Raw genomic sequence first — 23,729 nt, 5'->3', positions numbered from 1 at the left:
TGCTATATGTGGCGGACCCGGTAGAGGGGATGCCAGAGGTAATGCAGATACTCAGGGAGTTTGGAGAATTCTCGGGATACAAATGAAATATGGGAAAGAGCGAACTTTTTGTGATGCACCCCGGGGAACAGGGCAGGGGGATAGATGCTCTGCCGCTGAGGAGCGTAGCAAGGAATTTTGGATACCTGGGGATACAGGTGGCCAGGAACTGGGGAACCCTACATAAACTTAACCTGACGCGATTGGTAGAGCAGATGGAGGAGGACTTTAAGAGGTGGGATATGGTGCCCCTGTCATTGGCGGGCAGAGTACAGGCGGTTAAAATGGTGGTCCTCCCGAGGTTTCTTTTCGTGTTTCAGTGCCTCCCCATCCTGATTACAAAGGCCTTCTTCAAAAAAAATAGACAGGAGCATTATGAGCTTTGTGTGGGCGGGAAAGACCCCGAGGGTAAAGAGGGGGTTCCTGCAGCGCAGTAGGGACAGAGGGGGATTGGCACTGCCGAGTCTGAGTGACTACTATTGGGCCGCCAATGTGTCGATGGTCTGTAAGTGGATGAGGGAAGAAGAAGGTGCGGCGTGGAAAAGGTTGGAGATGGCGTCCTGTAAGGGAACGAGCCTAAAAGCGCTGGCGACGGCGCCGCTACCATTCTCCTCGAAAAGGTACACCACAAACCCAGTGGTGGTGGCGACCTTGAAGATCTGGGGGCAGCGGAGACGACATAGGGGAGTGACGAGTGCCTCGGTGTGGTCCCCGATAAGGAATAACCACAGGTTCGGCCCGGGGAGGATAGATGGGGGATTTCAATGTTGGCAGCGAGCAGGAATTAGGAAGCTGAAGGACCTGTTTGTGGACAGGACGTTTGCAAGTTTGGGAGAATTGGAAGAAAAATATAAGTTGCCACCAGGGAATGCCTTCCGATACATGCAAGTGAGGGCATTTACAAGGCAACAGGTGAGGGAATTTCCGCGGCTCCCGACACAAGGGGTCCAGGATAGAGTGATTTCGGGGGCATGGGTTGGAGAAGGTAAAGTGTCCGAAATATACAGGGAGATGAGAGACGAGGGGGAGGCGATGGTCGAGGAGCTGAAGGGAAAATGGGAAGAGTAGCTGGGGGAAGAGATTGAGGAGGGGCTGTGGGCAGATGCCCTAAGTAGGGTAAATTCCTCGTCCTCGTGTGCCAGGCTTGGCCTGATTCAATTTAAGGTTCTGCATATGACGGGAGCAAGACTGAGCAGGTTTTTTGGGGTGGAGGACAGGTGTGGGAGGTGCTTGGGAAGCTCGGCGAACCACACTCATGTTCTGGTCGTGTCCGGCACTGCATGAGTTCTGGGAGGGTGTGACAAGAGTGATCTCAAAGGTGGTGGGGGTCCGGGTCAAACCAAGCTGGGGGTTGGCTATATTTGGGGTTGCAGAAGAACTGGGAGTGCAGGAGGCGAAAGAGGCCGACGTTTTGACCTTTGCGTCCCTAGTAGCCCGGCGAAGGATTCTACTTATGTGGAAAGAAGCAAAGCCCCCGGGCGTGGAGGCCTGGATAAACGACATGGCAGGGTTCATAGGACTGGAACGAATAAAATATGCGTTAAGAAGATCGGCTCAGGGGTTCACCAGGCGGTGGCAACCGTTCCTTGACTATCTCGCGGAACGATAATGGAAAAACAGAAAAGACAGCAGCAGCAACCCAGGGGGAAGGGGGGGGGGGGTAGAGGATTATTCCGTGTTCTTGTTTTTCTTAGTTAGTTGTTGATATTTGCTTTTTGTTTATTTCTTTTTCCACCTGTTGTTAGTTTAATGTATTATTTAAATAACGTTTAATGTGTATTCCTTTATTAAGTTGTAAAAACAGAAAATCTTTGTTTGAAAAACTTCAATAAAATATATATTTTTAAAAAAAGACTCATCTCTGGGGACATCCGGTAATGGGGTTGTGCTGAGCCGACGCATGAAAGGTGGCAGTCTTCCTGGAAACTCAAAATTAGGCACTTTTAACCCAAAATAGCCCAGTAAACCTAGGAAAAGAACCCCCCACCCTCTTCTTGCACCACCACAATAAAATAAACATGTCAAGCAACAAGAACCTGAGGAGCCAAAGTGACGACAGAGGCAGTAAAAGCCAGGAGAGAAAGACTGAGGAGATGGCGAACATGTGGGGGTGACGAGATCCCGGCCACGCCCAAACAGGATGGACCGTCATATGGCCGGGCTACCACCCAATGAACAAATGGAGGGAATTCCTAACACGGGAACTCCCAAGAGCTCAAGGATGCCATCAAACATGAAATAATGCGGACAGTGAAAGATGTGGAGCAGAGGCGCTGGTCACCCTGCAAGCAGCGTTAGAAAAGACGGAGCAACTTAGAGATGCAGGAGGCGATGATCAGAGAGCTGGAGAAGGCTTTGACTGACCAGAACGACCGGATTGCCTCACTGGAGACAGACATGGCAAAGTTGGTGACGACGCAAGGGGCACTGTCGAGGGACAAGAGAATCGATCGCGTCACCAAAACCTCTGCATTGTGGGCCTACCTGAGGGCATTGAGGGCAGGAACCCTGGGGAGTATATAAATGTAAATCTTTATTGTCACAAGTAGGCTTACATTAACACTGCAATGAAGTTACTGTGAAAAGCCCCTAGCTGCCACATTCCGGAGCCGGTTCGGGTACACAGAGGGAGAATTCAGAATTCTCAGCTGGTATGGGAATTGAACCCGTGCTGCTGTCCTTGTTCTGCATCACAAACCAGCTGTCTAGCCCTGGGCCCAGATGCTGGGCAAACTGGAGGGGAAAGCTTCCCCAAACCTCCAGAAGTGGACAGAGCCCACAGATCACTCTGGCTAAAGCCCAAGGCTGGGGAGCAGCCACAGGCCATTATTGCGAAACCGTATCGGTACCAAGACCGGGAAAAAGTCCTGAGCTGGGCAAGGCATACAAGGCCCTGTAAATGGGAGGAACACTTGATTCAGGTGTACCAGGTCATTGGGACAGACCTGGCCAAGCGCCGGGCAGAATTTAACTAAGCTAAGGCGGCCCTCTATAAGGCCAACATGCGATTCGGGATGCTGTACCCCGCCAAGCTCTGGGTGACTTTCCAGGGTAGGGAGTACTATTTCACTGCACTGTCGGAAGCAGATGAATTTGTACACCAACATGGGCTGGGAAGGCAACAAAATCACCAGTGAACCAGACACTTAATTGTACCAGTCAACAGAAAATGTGGAGACTATTTCCACGGGACTGAACCGCCTCGTCTTCAAATCTGACATTTTGTGTCAGAAAGGAGAAGATGAGAGCAATAGGACAAAGGAGGCGGTGAGCAGGAGTAAAGGGGTAAGAGACTAGCCATCAGTCGGGCGGAGGTATAGATCGATCTCGAGGGGGAGTCCACCAATTTGCAGGTGAGTTGTACACGGAAGTACAAGCGATGGAAGGGGGGGGGTGGAGAGAGAGATTACTCTAAATGGGGGGGGAACCGAGGGGTAAAGGATGGAGCTGAGGCAGTGAGACAGACCCAGGGGGAAAGCAGAGGAGGGGGGGGGGGTGGCAGCACTAGGCTGGCTGCGACAGGGTGTCAAGCAAAAAGGCACCACAAACAGCCACTTTGGTGTGCCCTGAAACAAAGGAACCCCAGGAGTGCAGGGGCACATTCGTATGGCGTAGACATAGATGGCAGCAATCTCAGGTAGCCCCTGGACAAAGGGAAATCTCTGAGTGCAGGGACGCAGCCACATGGGGAGTACGGTGACCATGGCCATCTTGGCTGGCCCCCTAACAAAGGGAAACTGTGGATGAGTATGGTTGATCCTGCAGGGTTCTGCGGGAGGTGGTGTGGGAGAGGGAGAAACAGAAACCCTCCATCAGAGTAGTCACCTGAAACGTCAGGGAACTTAATAGCCCAGTGAAAAGAGTCTTCGCCCACCTGAAATGTATGAAAACCAACTCACCTGAGGGAGAAGGACTGACTCTGGGTAAGAAAGAGCTGGGTGGGACAGAAGTGCCATTTGTGCAACGGGACAAGGGCTAGGGTGATGGCCATACTGCTCAATAAGAGGACAGTATTTATAGCAATGAGACTGTTATGGACCAAGGAGGATGATGCATCATGGTTAGCGGTGTCGTGGAAGGGACACCAGTGTGTCATGTTCCTCTACCATGATAATAAATGAATCAGTGTACAACAGAACATCTAGTTCAAGACTAGTTATTGAACGTTGAATAAACGGTGGGTGAACTAAACTATTGCTAACCAAACTGTGGATCTTTTAACCATGCTACTAACAGCTTTTGTAACTCTGACCAAGACTGGCTCCAGTGTCCTGTTCCTCTTGTATGACACCTAGTGGTTGGAGGCGAAATGAAATGAAAATCGCTTATTGTCACGAGTAGGCTTCAATGAAGTTACTGTGAAAAGCCCCTAGTCGCCCCATTCCGGCGCCTGTTTGGGGAGGCTGGTACGGGAATCGAACCGTCCTGCTGGCCTGCCTTGGTCTGCTTTAAAAGCCAGCGATTTAGCCCAGTGAGTTAAACCAGCCCCTATACACTATTATATACACTGTTACTGCACATCATTACATCCCCTTTCCTTGAATTTGTTTAAAACATACTACGCATCATTTCTGTAGACAATACACATGATATGACTAACAATGTACTTTACACAATTCACAAAGATTCAGCTGCTCTAGTTTCTTTATCTTCCTTGTCGATCTTCTCAACCTTGTTATGCTTCGCAAACCTGTGTTACTACTTTGAACATCTGTGGTATCTAATAAGGTTGTGTCACTACTTTGAACGTCGTTCTGACTCTTCCAATGTTTGTGTTGGTTCAGGTTGATAGAAGTCTTCACTAACACCATCGTCTTTCTGTTCTTGAGCAGGTTGTTTTATTTAAAATAGTGCCCGATGATTTCTCTCAAAATCTGTCCTTGTTTTCTGATTACCGTGTATGATCTCGTAGTACAGTAGCATTTCTAGACTATCCATCAGGATCCTCAATCCTTACAACATCACTTGGTAACAAAGGTTTAAGACTCCTGGTTGTTCTATCATAGTATGCCTTCTGTTTTTGCTTCTGAGATTCCAGCTTACATCTTATCTTTTTGTTTGCCTTGTCTGTGTGGAATGGTAATATGGTACATAGCTTGCAATTCATCAGTAACTCTGAAGGAGACAAACCACAGCTTAAAGGTGAAGTTCCATAACTCCATAGAGCTAGATACAGATCAGTTTTTCTGGCCATAGCCTTTTTTAATAGCTGCTTTATAATATTTGAACTCCCTTCTCCGCTTTACCATTCAATTGTGGGTCGAATGGACTCAAAGTAATGTGTTCAAAATCATATTGCATTGCAAACTCTTGCCATTCTTTGCATTTAAAACATGGACCATTATCACTCACCACAGTGTTAGGTATGTATGCCTTGTCTTGCAAACGTTGATTTTGTATGCATTATCACACAACTTGCTGAGGAGCTTGACAGAAGGGCTATTTTCTGGAAAATTCAAATATTAGTCAATGACTATCGGATATTCTTTGCCATTGAGGGAGAATAAATCCATTCCAACTTTTTGCCATGGAACTGATGGTATTTCAACTATGTTCATTGGTTCTTTTGCATGCCAGTGCTGATACTTTTGACATGTTTCACATTTCTCTATCATGTCTTGTATATCCTTGTTTATACCAGGCCAATACACAGTATCTCTGGCTCTCCATTTACACTTCTCAATCCTGAGATAACCCTCTTGAATTTGTTTTAGCAAATCGCTGCGTAGAGACTGCGGAATCTCCATTCTTTCTTGCTTTAATATTAGCCCATTTACTAGACTTAGCTCAGATCTGATTTCATGATATTTTGTGCATGAACCTTTAGGCCAATCATTGTTCAGGTTTTGTCTTACCATCTGCAACACCTCATCTTTTGCTGCCTCTTCAACAATTTGTTCCGAATTTGCATCTGATACTGGCAGTGCATTAGTGATCATGTCTATGTGAGCCTGTTCATCCTCTCCAGTAGAGCTACCATTGTGTGCTGTTGGAGCTCTGGATAATGCTTCTGCTACAACTATATGTTTGCCAGGCGTGTATATCAACTCAAAGTCGTATCTTTGAAGCTTCATCATGAGACGCTGTGGAGACATTTTGTTGAGATTCTTTTTAATGATTGTAACCAGTGGTCGATAATCCGTCTCAACGGAAATGGGGGTAGGCCATATGAATTTTTCCAAGCCAACTACCAGTCCTCGGCCTTCTTTTTCAATCTGTGCATATCTACACTTAGACTCCGTCATTGACCGTGAAGCATATGCCACAGGTTTCCAGTTGTTTCCGTCTTGTTGCAGCAATACTGCACCAAACCATCTTTTGATGCGTCAGTAGATATTTTGGTGTTCCCAAAAACGTCAGCACGGGTGTGATTGTAAGAGCTTTCTTTCGTTGGAGCCACTTCTGCTCATGCTGCTCTGCCCAAGTGAAATCATTCACTTTCTGTAGGATGTCTTTCAGCACACTTTTGGCTGAGAGATGGGGAATAAACTTCCCTATGAAGCTGATCATGCCCATTATTCGTAGTACTCCTTTTTTTTATCCGTGGGTCGGGGCATGTTTAGTATGGCATTAATCTTCATTTCATCTGGCTCTATTCCATGAACAGAAAGCTAGTCGCCCAGGAATGTAATCTCCTGTACTCCAAACTGGCATTTGACCTTATTGAGTCACGGCCCATTCTGCCAGATGCTTTGGAAGAACTTGATCAGTCTGTCATTCCTCTAAGGTGGAACTCCATATGATAATGTTGTCTACACAGACCCGGACCCCCTCAATGATATGTTCCATAGCCTGTGGAATATCAGGGACGCAGATGTAATGCCAAAGGGCATGCGAAGAAAGCAATATCTGCCAAAATGTGAAGTGCTTGGTACTTCCTTCATCAAGCTTGAGCTACCAGAATCCCTGTATTGCATCGGGTTTGGTAAAAAGGTTTTGCACCAGACATCTCGTTTGTGATGCCTTTCCTCTTTGGAATTTGATAATGCTCCTTTTTAATGTTTGTGTTCAAATCCTTGGGATCCATACAAACCCTGAAATCTTTATTCTTCTTTTTCCACACAGACCATCGAGTTGACCCAATTTGTACATTGGTACCATGCTACTAACCGCTTCTGGAACTCTGACCAAGATTGGCTCTGTCCGGTTCTAGTGTTAGTTTAGGGCTGCTGTTGAGTAAAGAATCAAGAGTTCTGCTTCTTCCCCAAACACTTTTATTTTTCCCAAGCACCTTTATTTTTCCTTGAATACACTCCATACACAACTCTATTACCACACTAAGTGCCACCTGCAACCCCTTTACATATCAGTGTCAATTATTGGATAGAACATAGAACGATACAGCGCAGTACAGGCCCTTCGGCCCACGATGTTGCACCGAAACAAAAGCTTAACATCAATTTGTAATTGGAATGTCTCAATGTAACATCCTGTCCCTCTTGCATGACATCTAGTGGTCAGAGGCTTTATACACTTGTATGCACTTTTGTATACACTGTTACTGCATGTCATTCCACAGTGGTCTTTGTAAACATGTAAACTCCCAACTGCGACGACGCAGAATTCATGAAGAAAACCATGGCAGAAATCCCCAACTTAGACATATACCGACTCATTATGGGGGAGGCGACTTTAACTGCGTACAGGACCCATGGACAGACAGATCAAACCCCAAATCGGGGAAAAAGTCAAACGTAGCGAAAGAATTGGGCATGTTCATGGAACAGATGGGGGCAGTGGACCCATGGAGGTTCACACAGGAACACAGGGTATATATTAAAATCTATTTCTTTGTAGTGGGGAAAGTAGTGCTTCCAGGGGTGCTAGGAGTGGAGTACCCCACAATCGTAATCTCCGACCACGGTCCACACTGCATGGACGTAAGGTTGGAGTAAGGCCGGGCACAACGCTGTACACCATCCTCAAGGCCGATAAGGCATTCTGTGAACGGATATCACTTGTCATAGATGGGTACCTTACCAACAGCCAGTGATAGGGGGGATAAGGGGGGAAATGATTGTGCACAAGGTGCGCAAAGCTAGGAAGGAGAGGGTGGCTAGGCAAGAGTTGGTCGACTCCATACTGGAGGGGGACTGGCGGTACTCCTCAACTCTGACTGTAGAGCCACTGGCGGAGAGGACTTTGAACTGCTCTCCACAGGGAAAGCAGTGCACCAACTCCGCCAGACATGAGGTACCTTCTACAAACACTGAGACAAAGCCAAGTGCCTGCTAGCTCACCAGCTGAGAGAGCAGGCAGCCACGAGAAAAATAGCTCCGGTTAAAGACAGAAGCGGCAGGCGAGGCACCACACTGGAAAAGGTCAATGCGACCTTCTACCGGGGGCTGTACACCTCCGAGCCCCCCCAAGGGGCAATCCGGGATGAAGCAGTTCCTCGACGGACTGGATATGCCGGTGGTGGATGAAGAGAAGAGATGGGGCCTGGAAGCAGCATTAGTGGTGGAGAGTACCAACATCATGCAGGTGGGAAAGGCGCGGTGAGATGGACTCCTGGCAGGCTTCTTCAAAACATTTGTGCCATAATTTGCCCCGCATCTGCGGGAGATGTTCACAGACCTGCTATCTCCTGCCACCAAAGCCTCAATTTCACTGATACTCAAAAGGGGCAAAGACCCCGATGGAGTCCAGGTCCTTTAGGCCCATCTCACTGCACAACGCAGGCGCAAAGGCCCTGGCGAGGCGGCTGGAGAGCTACGTACCATAGATAGTCGTGGAGGAGCAGACGGGCTTTGTCAAGGGCAAGCAGCTAACTCCAAGCATCACGCGCCTGCTGAACATGATAATGAACGCATCCGGGGAGAGAACACCAAAACTGACCATCTCCCTGGACACAGAAAAGGCCTTTGACAGAGTCGAGTGGAAGTACTTCATAGAGGTACTGGGACAGTTGGAGTTTGGACCATACTTCACCTCGTGGGTGAAACTACTGTACAGCGCTCCCATGGGGAGCGTATGGACAAACACCAACAGCTCTGAATACTTCCAGCTGCACAGAGGCATGAGTCAGGGATGCATGCTATCCCCGCTGCGGTTTGCTCTGGCAATTGAGCCATTGGCAATCACCCTCCGAACGGCTAAGGTGTGGACAGGTATCCAAAGGGGGGGGACAGAGAGCATAGAGTTTCACACTATGCGGATGATCTGCTCCTCTACATCTCAAACCCACGGGTCAGCATGGAAGGGATAATGAAATGACTAAAGGAATTTGGTGCCTTCTCGGGTCACAAACTTAAGTTGAGCAAATGTGAGAGGCCTGGCCCTCCCACACCTGTTCTTTCATGGGGCAGCCACAGTAGAAAGAGTGAGGGGATGAGTGAAGGAACCCGGAGAAGAATGGGTGAAGATTTAGGAGAGTTCCTGCAGAGGGATGTCCCTCCAAGCCCTATTTACAACCACACTCCCATTTCCCCTCCCAAACAAGCACTTGAGAAGCCCACTGGTAGTAGTTACGCTGTTGACATGGAACCAGATGAGGCAACACTTTGGACTAACCGAAATGTCCACCATGACCCCTATCTGCAACAACCACAGGTTTACTCCTGCAATAACGGACAGCACCTTCAAAAGGTGGAGACAGGATGAGAGGACACTGACAATTAGGGACATGTGCACGAACAACAGAGTAGTGACCCTGGGTGAACGCACAGAGAGGTTCCAATTGCCAAAAGGAAATGAACTAAGACACATTCAGGTCAAAAACTTCCTCCGTTAGGAAACAACGACATAGCCCCAGATACCAGGACATCCATTAGTCGAAGAATTGCTGGACATGGCAAGTGGCAAGTATAATTTGTGCCACACTAGTGCCAGGCAATGAGCATCTCCAGCAAGAGAGAATCTAACCATTGCCCCATGACATTCAATTACATTATCATCGCTGAATCCCCACAATCAACATCCTCGGTGTTACCATTGACCAGAAACTGAACTAGACAAGCTATATAAATACTGCGGCTGCAAGAGCAGGTCGGAAACTTGTGGCGAGTAACTCGCGTCCTGACTCCCCAAATCCTGTCCATCTATAAGGCACAAGTCAGGAGTGTGATGGAATGCTCTCCACTTGTCTGGATGAGTGCAGCTCCAACAACACTCAAGAAGCATGACACCATCTGGAGAAAGCAGCCCGCTTGATTGACACCCCTTCCAAAACCATTCACTCCCTCCACCACTGAGAAACAGTGACAGCGGTGTGTACCATCATCAGCAACATCCCCACTTCAAAATGGAGGGTAGGTCATTGATGAAGCATCTGAAGGTGTGTGGGCCTAAGACACTATCTTGAAGAACTTGGGATGACCTGGGACTGAGGTGATTGAACTCCAACAAATAAAACCACCTTCTGGTGTGCTAGATATGACTGCAAGCAGTGGAGAATTTCCCCCTAATTTCCATTGACTCGGGCTCCTTGATGCCACACTTGGCCAAATGCTGCCTGATGTCAAGGGCAGTCACCTGTGGGTTGTCATGTACCACCATACGACCAGTGGTTACAGAGATTTGGCAACAGACTCCGAAAACAAATACCGAAAACCACAATCTACAACAATGACACCTGATAACCATGTACGTGCAGCACCCGTGGCAGAACCTGCCTCTCATGGATTCATCTTTTCAGTCATCAGCAGAAATTCCCATATGAAACTACCCATAAGGGTGTTTGAAGGGTGGGGTGTGCGGGGCAGGTAAGTAGGGACCTCTGGGAGGTTGGGGGGGTGGGTGATGGGTGGGGGTCATGGAAGGGAGGGGGTACTGTAAGGGGGTTTGGGGGGGCCTGATGAGTGTGGGCCCCCAGAGACCCCATAGTGGGGTGTCCTCCCCTGACAGGTGTGGGCTAGTGCCCATGTGTGTGGGGGGTGACATTGCCCATGGGGTGGGGGATCCACGAGCTCACCTAGAGATCGGGGCATCCTTTCAAAATGGCGGCCCAATCTAAGAGTTCAGCTTCCCAGCGCTAAAAAAATTCTAAGTGTGGGCTAAACCAGTAAGATATTCCCCAGGGCCCCAAAAAATGACTAAGTGTCATTGAATAGCGGTGGGGAATTCGCTGGCAGAGCCGATGGGAAACTCCCTGAAAAGTCTGCCACAAATGAACTTCGAAGATTTTCCGGAAAGTCGCGCATCCTTTCTCACTCTCTTTCTTGCTCACTCACTCTCTCGTGTTTTCTTCAGAAATGCTGCTGTATTTCTGAAATTGCAGAGACCTGAATGAATCTACAGTGAAAACCATTACAGACTGGAAGCATAAATTTCGAACTGAAAGTCTGGAAGTTGAAGGAAAGCGTGCTGTGGAAACAACCACCCGAAATAAAGACTATATTTATTATTTTCACCCCTCTTAGTCCCCTCTGTTTGTTAGTTATGTGTGTGTGTGTGTGTATAGAGGGGTGATAGCAAGTTAAAGCGGGGATTAGGAATTAGACAGTAGTTAACCAATTGTATTTGCTGCATATTTCATTATAGTTCTTGTAAATAAAAAGTAATTGCGTTTAAATTTCTAAACCTGGTGACTGCAGTTATTGAGCAGTCAAGGGCCAAAGTCTTTGGGTATTTTTCTAAGAATTATTGGTTAATCCAATTGTGTTGTGACTCCGGGCCAAAGGGAGCTGGAATTGACTGCATCCTAGCCCAGGGGCACGTAACAAATGCCTCTTGCCAACCAGCAGCATTCTCTTTTCATACAGTATAAAGTTATTTCTCTGACATTGTTATTCATGCAATTTTCCTGATTTTTCAACAATTTTGGAAAGTAGATAATCAGCGAGACATTGGCATTCACATATACATTCTTAATGATGATAGGTTAATAAGTTGGTTCAAGAAGCATATGGGTGCTTAGATTTACAAATAGAAGCATAGAATATAGAGATCCTGTTAGATGTTTATAGATCACTTGGGCTGGAATAGTATGGCAATTCTGGGCCCTACATTTCAGGCAAAATATAAAGGCCTTTGTGAGAGTACAGAGTGGGTTTACCAGAATGTTACCAGTGATCAAGGCCTTGTGCTATGTGGAGAGGTTGGAAATGTTCGAATTGTTCGCAAGTAAAGGAAAGGCGGAGAAAGTGGGACTCCAGAAAAGAGATGGAATAGAGAATGTTAAGTGGTGTCTTGGTTGAGGATTTCAGGTGCTGACAAATTTTCATAGATACATACAGGAAAACAAACTTTCTTTAATAGGCCAGTCAATAACCAGAGTTCAGAGATTCAAACCATTCTCAAAAATTCTAGACAGAAGATGAGGAGAATATTCAGTGTAGGATTAAGCAAAAAAGAGAAGCTTTTGTCAGATATCAAGAGATCAAAACTATAGAAACCTAAGCGGATTATAGAAAGATTATAGAAATTATTAAAAAGGAAATTAGGAAAACAAAGAAGAGAAGGTGGAAAAACGATGGCAACTAAAATTAGGAAAGCCCGACATGTTTTATCGAGGAATAAGGCCTATTAGAGACCCGAAAGGGAGTTGTTCAGAAAAAAAATGATACAGAACCAGAGTATCAAGCTATAAAGTAGGCTAGTCTCTTTGACTTATCATATTTTCTGCATTGTATGTTATTACAATCAGTGTTAAATTAATCAATTCTAGAAGCATGATGTTAACATTAGAAAGACAAGTTGGTTCAGTTACAGTCAAGGTACTTTTCCATAAGGGATAAAGGTGGGTAACCAAAGCTAGAGGTCCCTGGATGATGGAAATGAGGAAGTAGAAAAGGTGGGTGACAGTTATCATATTGGTAATGCATGTGAGAACCATGCTGAATGTAGAGAGTTGAGAGGGGAAGTGAAAAAGTAAATGAGGAGCAAAGAGAGAGACTTCTGTAGCCACAGGAATAGGAAATGTTTGGGGGTGGGGGTGTTGGGCCTGTTTGGGACAAAAAAGGGAATCTGCATGTGGAAGCAGAGGGCTTGGCTAAGATACAAAATCAGTACTTCACATCTGTCTTTATCAACGGAGAAGATGCTACCAAAGTCATTGTGAAGAGAAAGTGGTTGAGATATCGGATGGACTAAAAATTGATAATGAGGGGTATTAAAAAGGCTGGCTGTAAAATGTTGATTTTTTTGGATGCGATGAGGCTGCTGAGGGAGATGAGATAGGAATTGCAGGGCATCAACCTTAATCTTCCTATCTTCCTTGCATGTGCGGAAGGTGCCAGAGGACTGGAGAATTGCAAATGTCAAAAAAGGGTATAAATCCAACAACTGTTAGCCAGTTACTTTACCTTTGGTGGTGGGAAAACATTTAGAATGGATGATCTGCGACAAAATTAACAGTTACTTGGACAAATGTGGATTAATTAAGGAAATCCAGCATGGAGCTGTTAAAGGCAAATCATGTTTAACTAATTTAATTGAGCGTTTTGATGAGGCAACAGAGGGTTGATGAGGGTAATGCAGTTGATGAGGTGTGCATGGATACCCAAAAGGCTAAAATGTGACATAATAGTTTGCCGGCAAAGTTGAAGTGCATAGAATAAAAGGGAAATGGCAGCATGAGTGCGAAGTTGGCTGACTCACAGGAACAGTAGGCAGTCATGGACTGCAGGAAAATATACAGTGGCATCCTCCAAGAGTTCATTTGGCACCCCTGATTTTCATGATGTACATTACAATATGACCAAATTGTTTAGATCTAATTAATATTCCACTGACATGGTACAAGCTGGCCAAGGTTGGGCAATAAATATTCCAGGGTACACAACATTTTTAAAAAATAGACAGAATGGAGGAGTAGCCCTGAAATTAAAGGATGATAATCAAGCAAAGTCAGCATGGCTTCATGAAGGGAAAGTCATGCCTGACAAATCCATTAGAATCATTTGAGGTGGCAATGAGCAGGATAAATAAAAGGCAACCAGTACATGTATATTTGGATTTCTTCAAAAAGTATTCAATAAGGTAACGCACAAAAGGCAGCTTAATAAGATAAGAGCTCATGGTGTTGGGGGTATAGATTAACATGGATAGACACTTTGCCAACTAATAGAAGTCAAAAGTTGTGATAAGAGGGGCATTTTCAGGATGGCAATCTGTAACTCGTGGAATTCCGCACGGATCAGTGCTGGGGCCACAGTGATTTACAATATTAATGACTTGGACAAAGGAAGTGAATGTTCTATTGCAAAATCAAGGGAAGGCAAGTGCTGAGGATGACACAAAGACTCTATAGTAGGATGTAGACAGGTTAGACAAGTGGGCAAAAACTTGGCAGATGGAATATAATGTCGGAAAATGTGAAGTTATGCACTTTGGTAGGAAGAATAAAGGAGCTAAATATTATTTCAATTGAGAAAGATTGCAGAAAGCTGCAGCACAGCGGGATTTCAAGGTCCTCATGCATAATAAAAGGTTAGCATGCAAGTTCAGCAGGTAACAGGGGAGGCAAATGGAATGTTAGCCTTTATTTCAAAAGGAATGGAGTATAAAAATGGAAGTACAGCTAAAATTATACAAGGCACCAGTTAGACTACACCTGGAATATTCTGAACAATTTTGGTGACCTTATCTAAGGTAAATAGTGTAGTGGTGATGGTGGGAATGGCTTTAAACAGGAGATGAATGCAAAAAAGGCACACATGGGACGGCACGGTAGCACAGTGGTTAGCACTGTTGTTTCACAGCTCCAGGGGCGATTGCCTCCTCCACCAATGATTTCAATGCGGCCGCCGTCTCCTTCCTCAAAGCCTCCATATGCTTTGCAAACTGCTTTTCCAGCTCCATCGCCATTACCTCGGTCATCTTTTCCACCGTAAGTAGTGCGGCCCCACCATGCGGTCCGGCATCCGCCACCTTGTCAGCGCTTTTGCTGGCCTTCTCATTCAACGGTGAACCCGGTTTTTTTTTCCTTCTTCCTAGCTGCTTTTCGCATCCTCTAATGACTTATTATTTCTTCTTCAATTCGAAAATAACTAAATAATTATTTTCACAAATTTTCCCCCCAAAATTCCAAAATCAAGAAATCTCTTCCCCCAGGGACTGGACTTCAAACTCCTCAAAGAACCATTTTCAGTGGGAGCCACCCAGTGTGCTCTAGTCCCCCTCTACAATGCGTTCTGGACTCAGGCCTGCCACCTCGATTGCCTTGCCTCGTGTCACGCTCCGCCCACGCATCCGACCTCTGGATCGATGTCTCCCGCTCCGGCCGCTGGACACTCCAGCGGGGCTCCTCACCGTCTCCAAACCGGACCGACCCGACGCCTGTCCCTCAGGCCCCAAAGGTCGAAGAAACCCGGGAAGAGAGAACCAGGGGGAAACCCCCGAAAAAGTCTGAAAAATCGCGGACCGGCGGGAGCCTCTTCCCGACGCAGCCACTCCGCTTGCGAGTGCCACCGCAAGTCCCTTTTGCGATCTCCTATTCGGGCGGTACACCTCAGTGGTCTGGACATGCCGGTTGTGGGGGAAGAGAAGCGAAGACGCCTACAAGCCCCATTAGAACAAGAAGACATCTTGGAGAGTATCAACTCCATGCAGACGGAGAAGGCGCCAAATGGATTCCCGGCGGCCTGTACGAAGGGTTTGCTCCAGCACTGGCCCCACACCTGCGGGAGGTGTTCGCAGACTCGCTAGTAAGATGCAGTCTGCCTCCAACATATGTCATCATCCTTAATATCACGAATATCCAAAAAGGGCAAAGACCTCACTGCATGTGGGTCCTACAGGTCCATCTCACTGCTCAGTGCAGGCGCAACGATCCTGGCAAAAGCTTTGGCAAAGCGGATGGAGAGCTGCATGCCAGGTGTAGTCGTGGAGAACTTTGTCAAAGACAGGGTGCTAACATCGAACATCAGGCGCCTGCTGAACATGATAATGACCTCATCCGGGTAGAGAACACCAGAACTAATCATCCCCCTGGACACAGAAAAGAGCATAGAGTTTCAGTCGACGTGGATGATGTGCTCCTCTACATCTCAAACCCCCGGGCTAGCATGGAATAGTTAATAAAACTCCAAAAGGACTTCGGAGCCTTGTCGGGTTACAAACGTAATCTGAGAAAAGGCCTGCAACAGAGTTGAGTGGAGGTACCTCACAGAGATACTGGAATGGTTTGGGTTCAGGTCAGGGTTCACCTCCTGGGTGAAACTAATGTACATGGCGAACGTACAGACAAAACACACACCGGTTCTGAATACTTCCAGCTGCACAGAGGCAGGAATGCCCGCTATCCCCACTGCTGTTTGCTCTGGCAATCCAGCCACTGGCGATCACCCTCAGAACGGCGAAGGAGTGGAGAGGTATCCAAAGAGGGGACCGAGAGCATAGAGTTTCAGTCGACGTGGATGATGTGCTCCTCTACATCTCAAACCTCCGGGCTAGCATGGAATAGTTAATAAAACTCCAAAAGGACTTCGGAGCCTTGTCGGGTTACAAACGTAATCTGAGAAAAGGTGAGATCTTCCCTGTGAATACGTGGGGGGGGGGGGGAGGGAGGAACAGAGCTGAAGGGACTGTCATTCACACACGCCCAGACCAAATTCCACTACCTGGGGATCCAAATAGCCCAGCACTGGACACAGATCCACAAATGGAACCTGATGAGTCTGGTGGAGGACATCAAAAGGGATCTGCAGAGGTGGGACATACTCCCACTCTCACTGGCAGGGAGAGTGCAAACGATCATAATGAACGTACTGTCCAGGTACTCTTCCTGTTCTGATCCCTGCCGATCTACATCCCTAAGGCCTTTTCAACACAACCAAAATGTCCACCATGGCCCCATCTGCAACAACCACACGTTTACTCACACAATAATGGACGCTACTGTCAAAAGGTAGAGGCAGGATGAGGGGATACTGATGGTTAGGGACGTGTACACGGACAATAGTGTAGCGTCCCTGGGGCAATTGACGGAGGCGTTCCAATTGCCAAAAGGAAATGAGCTGAGACAAATACAAGTCAAAAGATTCCTCCGTAGGGAAACAATGAGGTAGCCCCCGATACCAGGATGTTCGCTAGTCGAAGAATTGCTGGATGGGGGCAACCTATGGAACGGATTCATTGGGACCTGTATGGGCGACTGTTGGAGGAGGTACTCTTCTCTGCTGGACGAGACGAGGGAAAAATAGGAGGAGGAACAAGGCATAGAAATAGGGGGAGGACTCTGGATCGAAGCTCTGCACAGGGTGAGCTCCACCTCCACTTGTGCAGCACTCAGCCTAACGCAGCTAAAGGTGGTGCACAGGGCGCACCTAACCAGAACCCGAACGAGTAAGTTCTATCCAGAGGTGGAGAACAAATATGAACAGTTCCAGAGAGGCCCAGCCAACCACACCCACATGTCTGGGCCTGCCCCAGACTTGCCGGGTACTGGATGATCATTTTTGAGGCAATGTCCAGGGTTGTGGGAGTGAGGGTGGAGTCATGCCCAGAAGTTGTGGTCTTCGGTGTATTAGACCAGCCAGAACTCTTCATGGGGAGGGGGGGGGGGGGGGGTGCGGCAACGCCTAACCTTTGCTTCCCCGATTGCCTGCCGGAGAATCCTGCTCGGCTGATGATCGACACACCACCCAAGGCTGCAGACTGGCTGCCCAACCTGGCAGAATTTCTCAAACTGGAGGAAATAGGGGGAGACAAAAGCAAGTCAAGGGATAAAGATGAAAAGGAAGTCGGGAGGAGGGGAGGACCAACAAGGAAATCAAAAGGAACAAGGAACTAAAACTCTAGATAAACCAGTGTAAATATGCGCCCGGACCAAACTGGGAACTGCAACAAAGGTACACCGTTCAAAGGGAGAGGAGGGCATAGCCACGGCAGGAGGAAATCAATTGTATGTAAATATCTGTCTTTTTATTTCCTTTTATTTCTTGCTTTATTTTTGTTTTGTTCCCCTCTGATTGGTGCGGTTATGTAAAGTGTAACATATAACATATGAGTTATGAAATACAAAATGTGAAACCCCAATAAAAACACATTTAAAAAAAAAAAAAGAAAAAAGAAGTATGTTCAAGGCTGAGATAGACAGATTTTTAATTAGTGTAAGGACCCTCCTGTTAATCTCTGTTGGTCCCTTGTTTATTTCTTTTATTTTCTTTTGTTTTGGCTTTTATAATTTTTGTACCTGGACAATTAATGGGACCCGTGTCTTTAAGATGGACTTCACCTTTAATTTTAAAAAAGGCATCCACAGTAGCATGTGTTGTTTGGTCTGACATCAGTGATGACTCATTTTGATGGACTTTGCTGTCAGCCAATAAACTGTTTACTTTTCCGGGCTCTTGGCTGATAAACTTGGTGCTTGGTGCTGACCGTTGGTTCTGCCAAGGGCAGGAAGGCTTCAACTGCTGTTTAGTCTTGTTTTGAACTCACAAGCTGAAGGAGGCTCTTTTGAGTTTCTCTCTTCCTGAGATGGTAAATCTATTTCAGTCACCGTTTGGAGACTCTACCTGAAGAAAATTGAAAATACTGGGTTTGTTTGCTTGGGAACAGAGGAAGCTGAGGGTTAACTTAAATTGAGGTGTATTAAGTTCTGAGGGGCTGAACTGGATATGAACGATCTGTCTCCCTTAGTAGAGAGGTCAATACCATAGAAGATGGATTTTAAATGATAGAAGTTTAGAGGGGAGTTAAGGAAAAATATTTTCACCCAGAGAGTGGTAGGGGTATGGAAATCATTGCTTTAAAGGGTCCTAGAGGTAGAAACCCTCACTGCATTTAAGAATACTTGCATCTACACTTGAATTGCTATAACTTACAAGGCTACAGACTAAGAGCTGGAATGTGGGATTGGCTGGATAATGCTCTTGGCAAGCATAGACACGATGTGTTAAATGCGATCATTATTTTTAATGTTCCAATGTGTAGGAGGTTTTTTTCTGAGATTTGAGAGTCAACTTGAGATGGTGGAGGCTGACTCCATAAATAATTTTAAAAGGGACTTGAATGGGTACTTATGATTGAGGACCTTAGAAGATGTCGACAAAAATTGAGAATATGAGTCTAAGCATGACTGCCTTGAAAGAGCCAGCATGGGTATGGTGGGCAGAATGTCCTATACTGTAAATGTTATGATTCTTTGATTATTTATTAGACAGTGTGTATCCTCTTTCAACTTCACATGCTGACATTTGATAACTTTTTAAACGTGTCCAAATCATGAGGGATATCTAAAAACTAAATTGCCTTAATTTGAAGAAAATGCATTTAATTCATAATTTAACTATTTCTGCCATTGGAGTTCCATTTTCTTGGCTTAACAATGTGCACTTAACTTTTTTTGTAATGTGTAGCATAACTTGCTAATACTGAAACCTAAAGTAGTTGGAATACCTCCTTAAAGTAGGAGGAATTATAGATTATTTTGAACATGATTAATCAAGTTAGATTTTACAGGCCCACCACTGTTGAGGTATCTTTCACACTGTAGGCAAGATTGGAAAATTAGGAGGTTAGGCCAATGATTTTCTGATCCACATTTAAGGTTCCCAACAATACAATATCTAACTATTAGAGTAGCTTATCTGAAACATACTTTATAAAAAAAAACTTATTTTACTTATAAATAAATAAAATTACTTATTTTAACTAATTCCGATTCTTAATTTTGTTTAACCTTAAATATTGTACTGAAACATTGCTTTTACTTTACTGTATAGATGGCCCAGGAGTCATGGGAGTACAACCTATGTCCTTGGTCAATTCTCCAAATGGTCTGGTTAACATACCAATGCAAACCTATCCACGAGCTTCCTCCTTAGATCAAACTTCGTAAGTTTTTATTTGTATGATTTGTTGTGTCTTTGAGTTAAACTGTAACTTTGCAATGAATTGAACCTTTGTGATATGCCTTGAAATGACAGACCATATCTAGATTTGCATCGAGGTTTACCATGGATTGTTGGTATAATTCGTGCCAAGCAAAAACCAATGCTTCATGCAAGCTTTATAATATATCCTAAAATCTTGTTTCTGAGCATCATTGGTATGGTTCTGAGAACAACTCCATTTCTCCCTGGTAGGGATGATGTCTGGTACAAGAAGAGAGTAGAAAAGGAAAATTGTTGAAATCATGGTCATGAGCAGTGTCATTGGGAATTTTCTCATCAGCATGGCACTTTCGATCAGGAAGTTAATCGATTGGGATGTGTTTATTTTCAAGATTATACTCCCCAAAATAGACACAACAGGATTTCCCTGATATTGCAGGGAAAGATAAAAAGAAAGCATTAGGATTGCTTACCTTTGTATTTTTTTTATAATTCTTTCCAAGGATGTGGGCATCGCTGACGATGCACCATTTCTTGCTCATCCTTAATTGACCTAGAGAAGGAGGCGGTGAGCTGCCTTATTGAACATCTGCAGTGCTTGTAGTGTAGGAATAATAATCTTTATTGTCACAAGTAGGCATACATTAATACTGCACTGAAGTTACTGTGAAAAGCCCCTAGTCGCCTCGAATTCAGAATGACCAAATTATTTAACAGCATGCCTTTCGGGACTTGTTGGAGGAAACCGGAGCACCCGGAGGAAACCGATGCAGATACCCGGAGAACGTGCAGACTCTGCACAGACAGTGACCCAAGCCGGGAATCGAACCTGGGACCCTGGAGCTGTGAAGCAACAATGCTACCCACTGTGCTACCGTGTTGCCCGAATTGCAATATAGTTCCAATTCAGGATGGTGTGGTGCTTGGAGGGGAATTTCCAGGTTGTGGTGTTCCCGTGTGTCTGCTTCCATTGTCATTCTAGGTGTTTGACAGGTGCTGCCTAAAGAGCCTCGGTGAGTTTGAACTGCTTTATCAGTAGGAATCACCGCAGGTTCGTTGAAGGGAGCGGGTCGGCAGCATCGAGAGGAGCCCCCACCGGTGGCCACTATTTGCAGTGCTTCCAGGGGTTTCCCCGATTCTTCGCTCCCCCCCCCCCCCGATTATTGTCGGCCTTTGGGGCCGTCCCGGTAATCAAGCGGGGCTGGTTCGAAAACCGGCGAGGAACCCCGCGCGGGTGTCGGGTGGCTGGTGCTGAGGCGCCGGGCCCAACGCGCGCGGAAGCTGGAGCAGCGGGGGCGGAGCCAAACGGAGGTCGAGGCGGCAGGCCCGAAGCCAGGGCGTGGTGTAGGTGAGATGTCCCACATCGGGTAGCTCCCGCCTAGAATCTTGTAAGAAGACTGAAGTCCGGTCCCAGGGAAATTCTGGAGGAATATAAAAAAGAAGAGAAAGAAGTTTTAAAGAAACTTGGTGAAAGTTTTTTTTTCTTTTTTTGAAGGAAGACATTTTTTATTTTTTTTATTTAAAAAAAAAAAGATTGAAGAAGGAAAGAAGGGTGGGGGAAAAAAAGGAAAAATAATTAAGTCGTTAAAAGATGCAAAAAGCAGCGTTGAGGAAGGGAGGAAATGCGGGCTCACCATTGAATGAGAGGATCAGCAAAAGTGCTGACAAGATGGCGGATGCCGGACCGCATGGTGGGGCTGCCCTACTTACGGTGGAGAAGATGACCGAGGTGATGGCGGTGGAGCTGGAAAAGCAGTTTGCGAGGCACATGGAGGCTTTGAGGAAGGAGATGGCGGTCGCATTGAAGTCATTGGTGGAGGAGGCAATTGCCCCGGTGAGGGTAGCTGTGGCAAAGACATTGGTCGAGGTGAGAGAGCAGAGCGAGAAGATGAAGGAAGTGGAGGAGGCCATGACGCAGCACAGTGACCAGTTCACCTCGATGGGGGACGGGCTGCGGAGGGAGGTGGAGGGCAACAGAGGAATCCGAGCAAAGCTCGAGGCGGCACAATCTGAGAATTGTGGGCTTGCCCAAAGGGACAGAGGGCCCAAGGCCAACAGAGTCCTTCGCTAAGAAGTTGGCGGAGTTGATGGGGGAGGGTGAGAACCCCTCCCGGTACGTGCTGGACTGAGCTCATCGGTCATTAAGGCCGAAGCCCAAAGTGAATGAGCCGCCAAGAGCAGTAATTGTCTGCTTCCGTAAGTACTGCACATGGTGACCGCTAGGGTGGCACACCATTCATCACCCGGATTGAGTGTGTTCACTTGCAACGGCTGGTGGGTCCTGGCTGGAGACATCCGGTTCCCATCAATAACCGCAACATGGAAGTCGTCCCGGTCGTCTGTGTCACAGGTCTGGATATCGTCTGGGCACGACTCGTAGTAAGGAGGCTGAATGGCCCGCACGTCCCTGCGAGGTTGTTGGAATTGGGGAACATTGGCAGGTTGAGCTGCTCGACAGCAGGCAGCGTAGTGGCCCATCTTGCCACAGCGGAGGCATTGTCGGTTTCTTGCCGGACATTGCCGCTTTAAATGTGCGGCTCCGCAGTTGCCACACGTCGTGATGTCATGGCGTTCGTTGTGCCACTGCGCATGCGCAGTTCAGTCTTGCGCCGAGCGCGCCTGCGCATCACGTCCCTCTGTGTCGACGTCTTGTTTGGCGCGCACAAACGCGGGAGGCCTCGGAAAGCACGCAAAATGGCCGCCCTCGTCCAGGCCGTGGGCCGGGAGGAACTCGATCGCCTGGACCCGTTCGGCCTCGCAGGACGCCTGCCTCGCCGATCCGGCCGCGTAGAACTCCTGCCGCGCCGATTCAGCCGCTTGAAATTGGGAGTAGCGGCTAGTCGCGTTTTCATGCAGGACACGGGCTTCGATTGCGGAGGCTAGGGTGAGGCCTTTAATTTTTTGGAGCTGCTGGTGTAGGGTGCCCGAGGTGACCCCAAAAACAATCTGGTCCCGAATCATTGAATCGGAGGTGGTGTCATAACCGCAGGACTGCGCGAGGATACGGAGGTGTGTAAGGAAGGATTGAAAGGGCTCATCCTTACCCTGCAGGCGCTGCTGGAAGAGATACCTCTCGAAACTCTCGTTGACCTTGACGTTGAAGTGTTGGTCGAGTTTGAGAAGGACCGTCTTGTACTTGGTCTTGTCCTCACCTTCCGCGAACACCAGGGAGTTGTAGACATGGATGGCGTGTTGACCTGCCGTGGAGAGGAGGATGGCGATCTTTCTGGTGTCCGAAGCGCGCTCCTTTTCTTTGGCTTCCAGGAAGAGCTGGAAGCGCTGTTTGAACGGCTTCCAATTGACGCCGAGGTTTCCAGCGACTTGTAGTGGCTGCAGTGTGCTGACGGCGTCCATGGCGCAGGATGGTAGATTCCGGAGGATTCGTAGGTAGGTCCCACAGTTACTCCTGGTACTATGATGTGTTGGGTACTCTGCTACACAGACGAACCAACACTGTTGCGAATGGTACAACTCAGTTTTATTACTGACATATATTTACAGTGGTAAACTGGTTACTGAGGTTCGATCATAACCCTTGAATCTGTGGACCTATTCCTAATACTATCTTGTAGTGGCACTCAGCACATGGTGGATGTCTGAGTGGCTTGCTGTGAGCTCTGTGCCCTGAGCTGTCTCCTGCTGGAATGAACGGGAAGTGTTGTGTTCCCTGTTTTGTAGTGTGTATGCTCTTGCCTGTGATTGGCTGTGGTGTGTGTGTGTGTTGATTGGTCCGTTGATCTGTTCATCAGTTTGTATGTCTGTTTGCACCATGATGTTTACCTGAATATCATGACACACACAAGGTAAAAGAGACCGAAAGGCAACTACCTTCTTTCATCCTTCCCTCCATCCAGAAAGCAGCAAGTAGGACCAAGGGGAAGAGGCAGCAGAAAAGGCAGCCTTCAGCCATTTGTAACTCACCAACAAGAGCAAGCAGCAACACAACGTGTAGCTGGGAAGTGCTCTCAT

The 23,729-nt window shown here is 46.9% G+C and overlaps 1 protein-coding gene across 5 annotated transcripts in view; it reads left to right on the top strand.

The window, feature by feature from the left end:
- Positions 1-23,729, top strand: part of LOC140385450 (centrosome and spindle pole-associated protein 1-like) — a 344,086-nt gene that overhangs the window by 200,823 nt on the left and 119,534 nt on the right. For all 5 annotated transcript variants that reach the window (XM_072467626.1, XM_072467627.1, XM_072467628.1 and 2 more), the window contains one exon: positions 19,650-19,761. In XM_072467626.1, coding sequence (XP_072323727.1) covers positions 19,650-19,761 — 112 coding nt within the window. The remainder of the gene's footprint in view (positions 1-19,649; positions 19,762-23,729) is intronic.

The sequence above is a fragment of the Scyliorhinus torazame genome, chromosome 11 (genome assembly GCF_047496885.1).
Source record: "Scyliorhinus torazame isolate Kashiwa2021f chromosome 11, sScyTor2.1, whole genome shotgun sequence".
NCBI lineage: Eukaryota > Metazoa > Chordata > Chondrichthyes > Carcharhiniformes > Scyliorhinidae > Scyliorhinus > Scyliorhinus torazame.
Note: the sequence above shows the minus strand (reverse complement) of the source record. Positions and strands in the feature narration are given on the sequence as shown.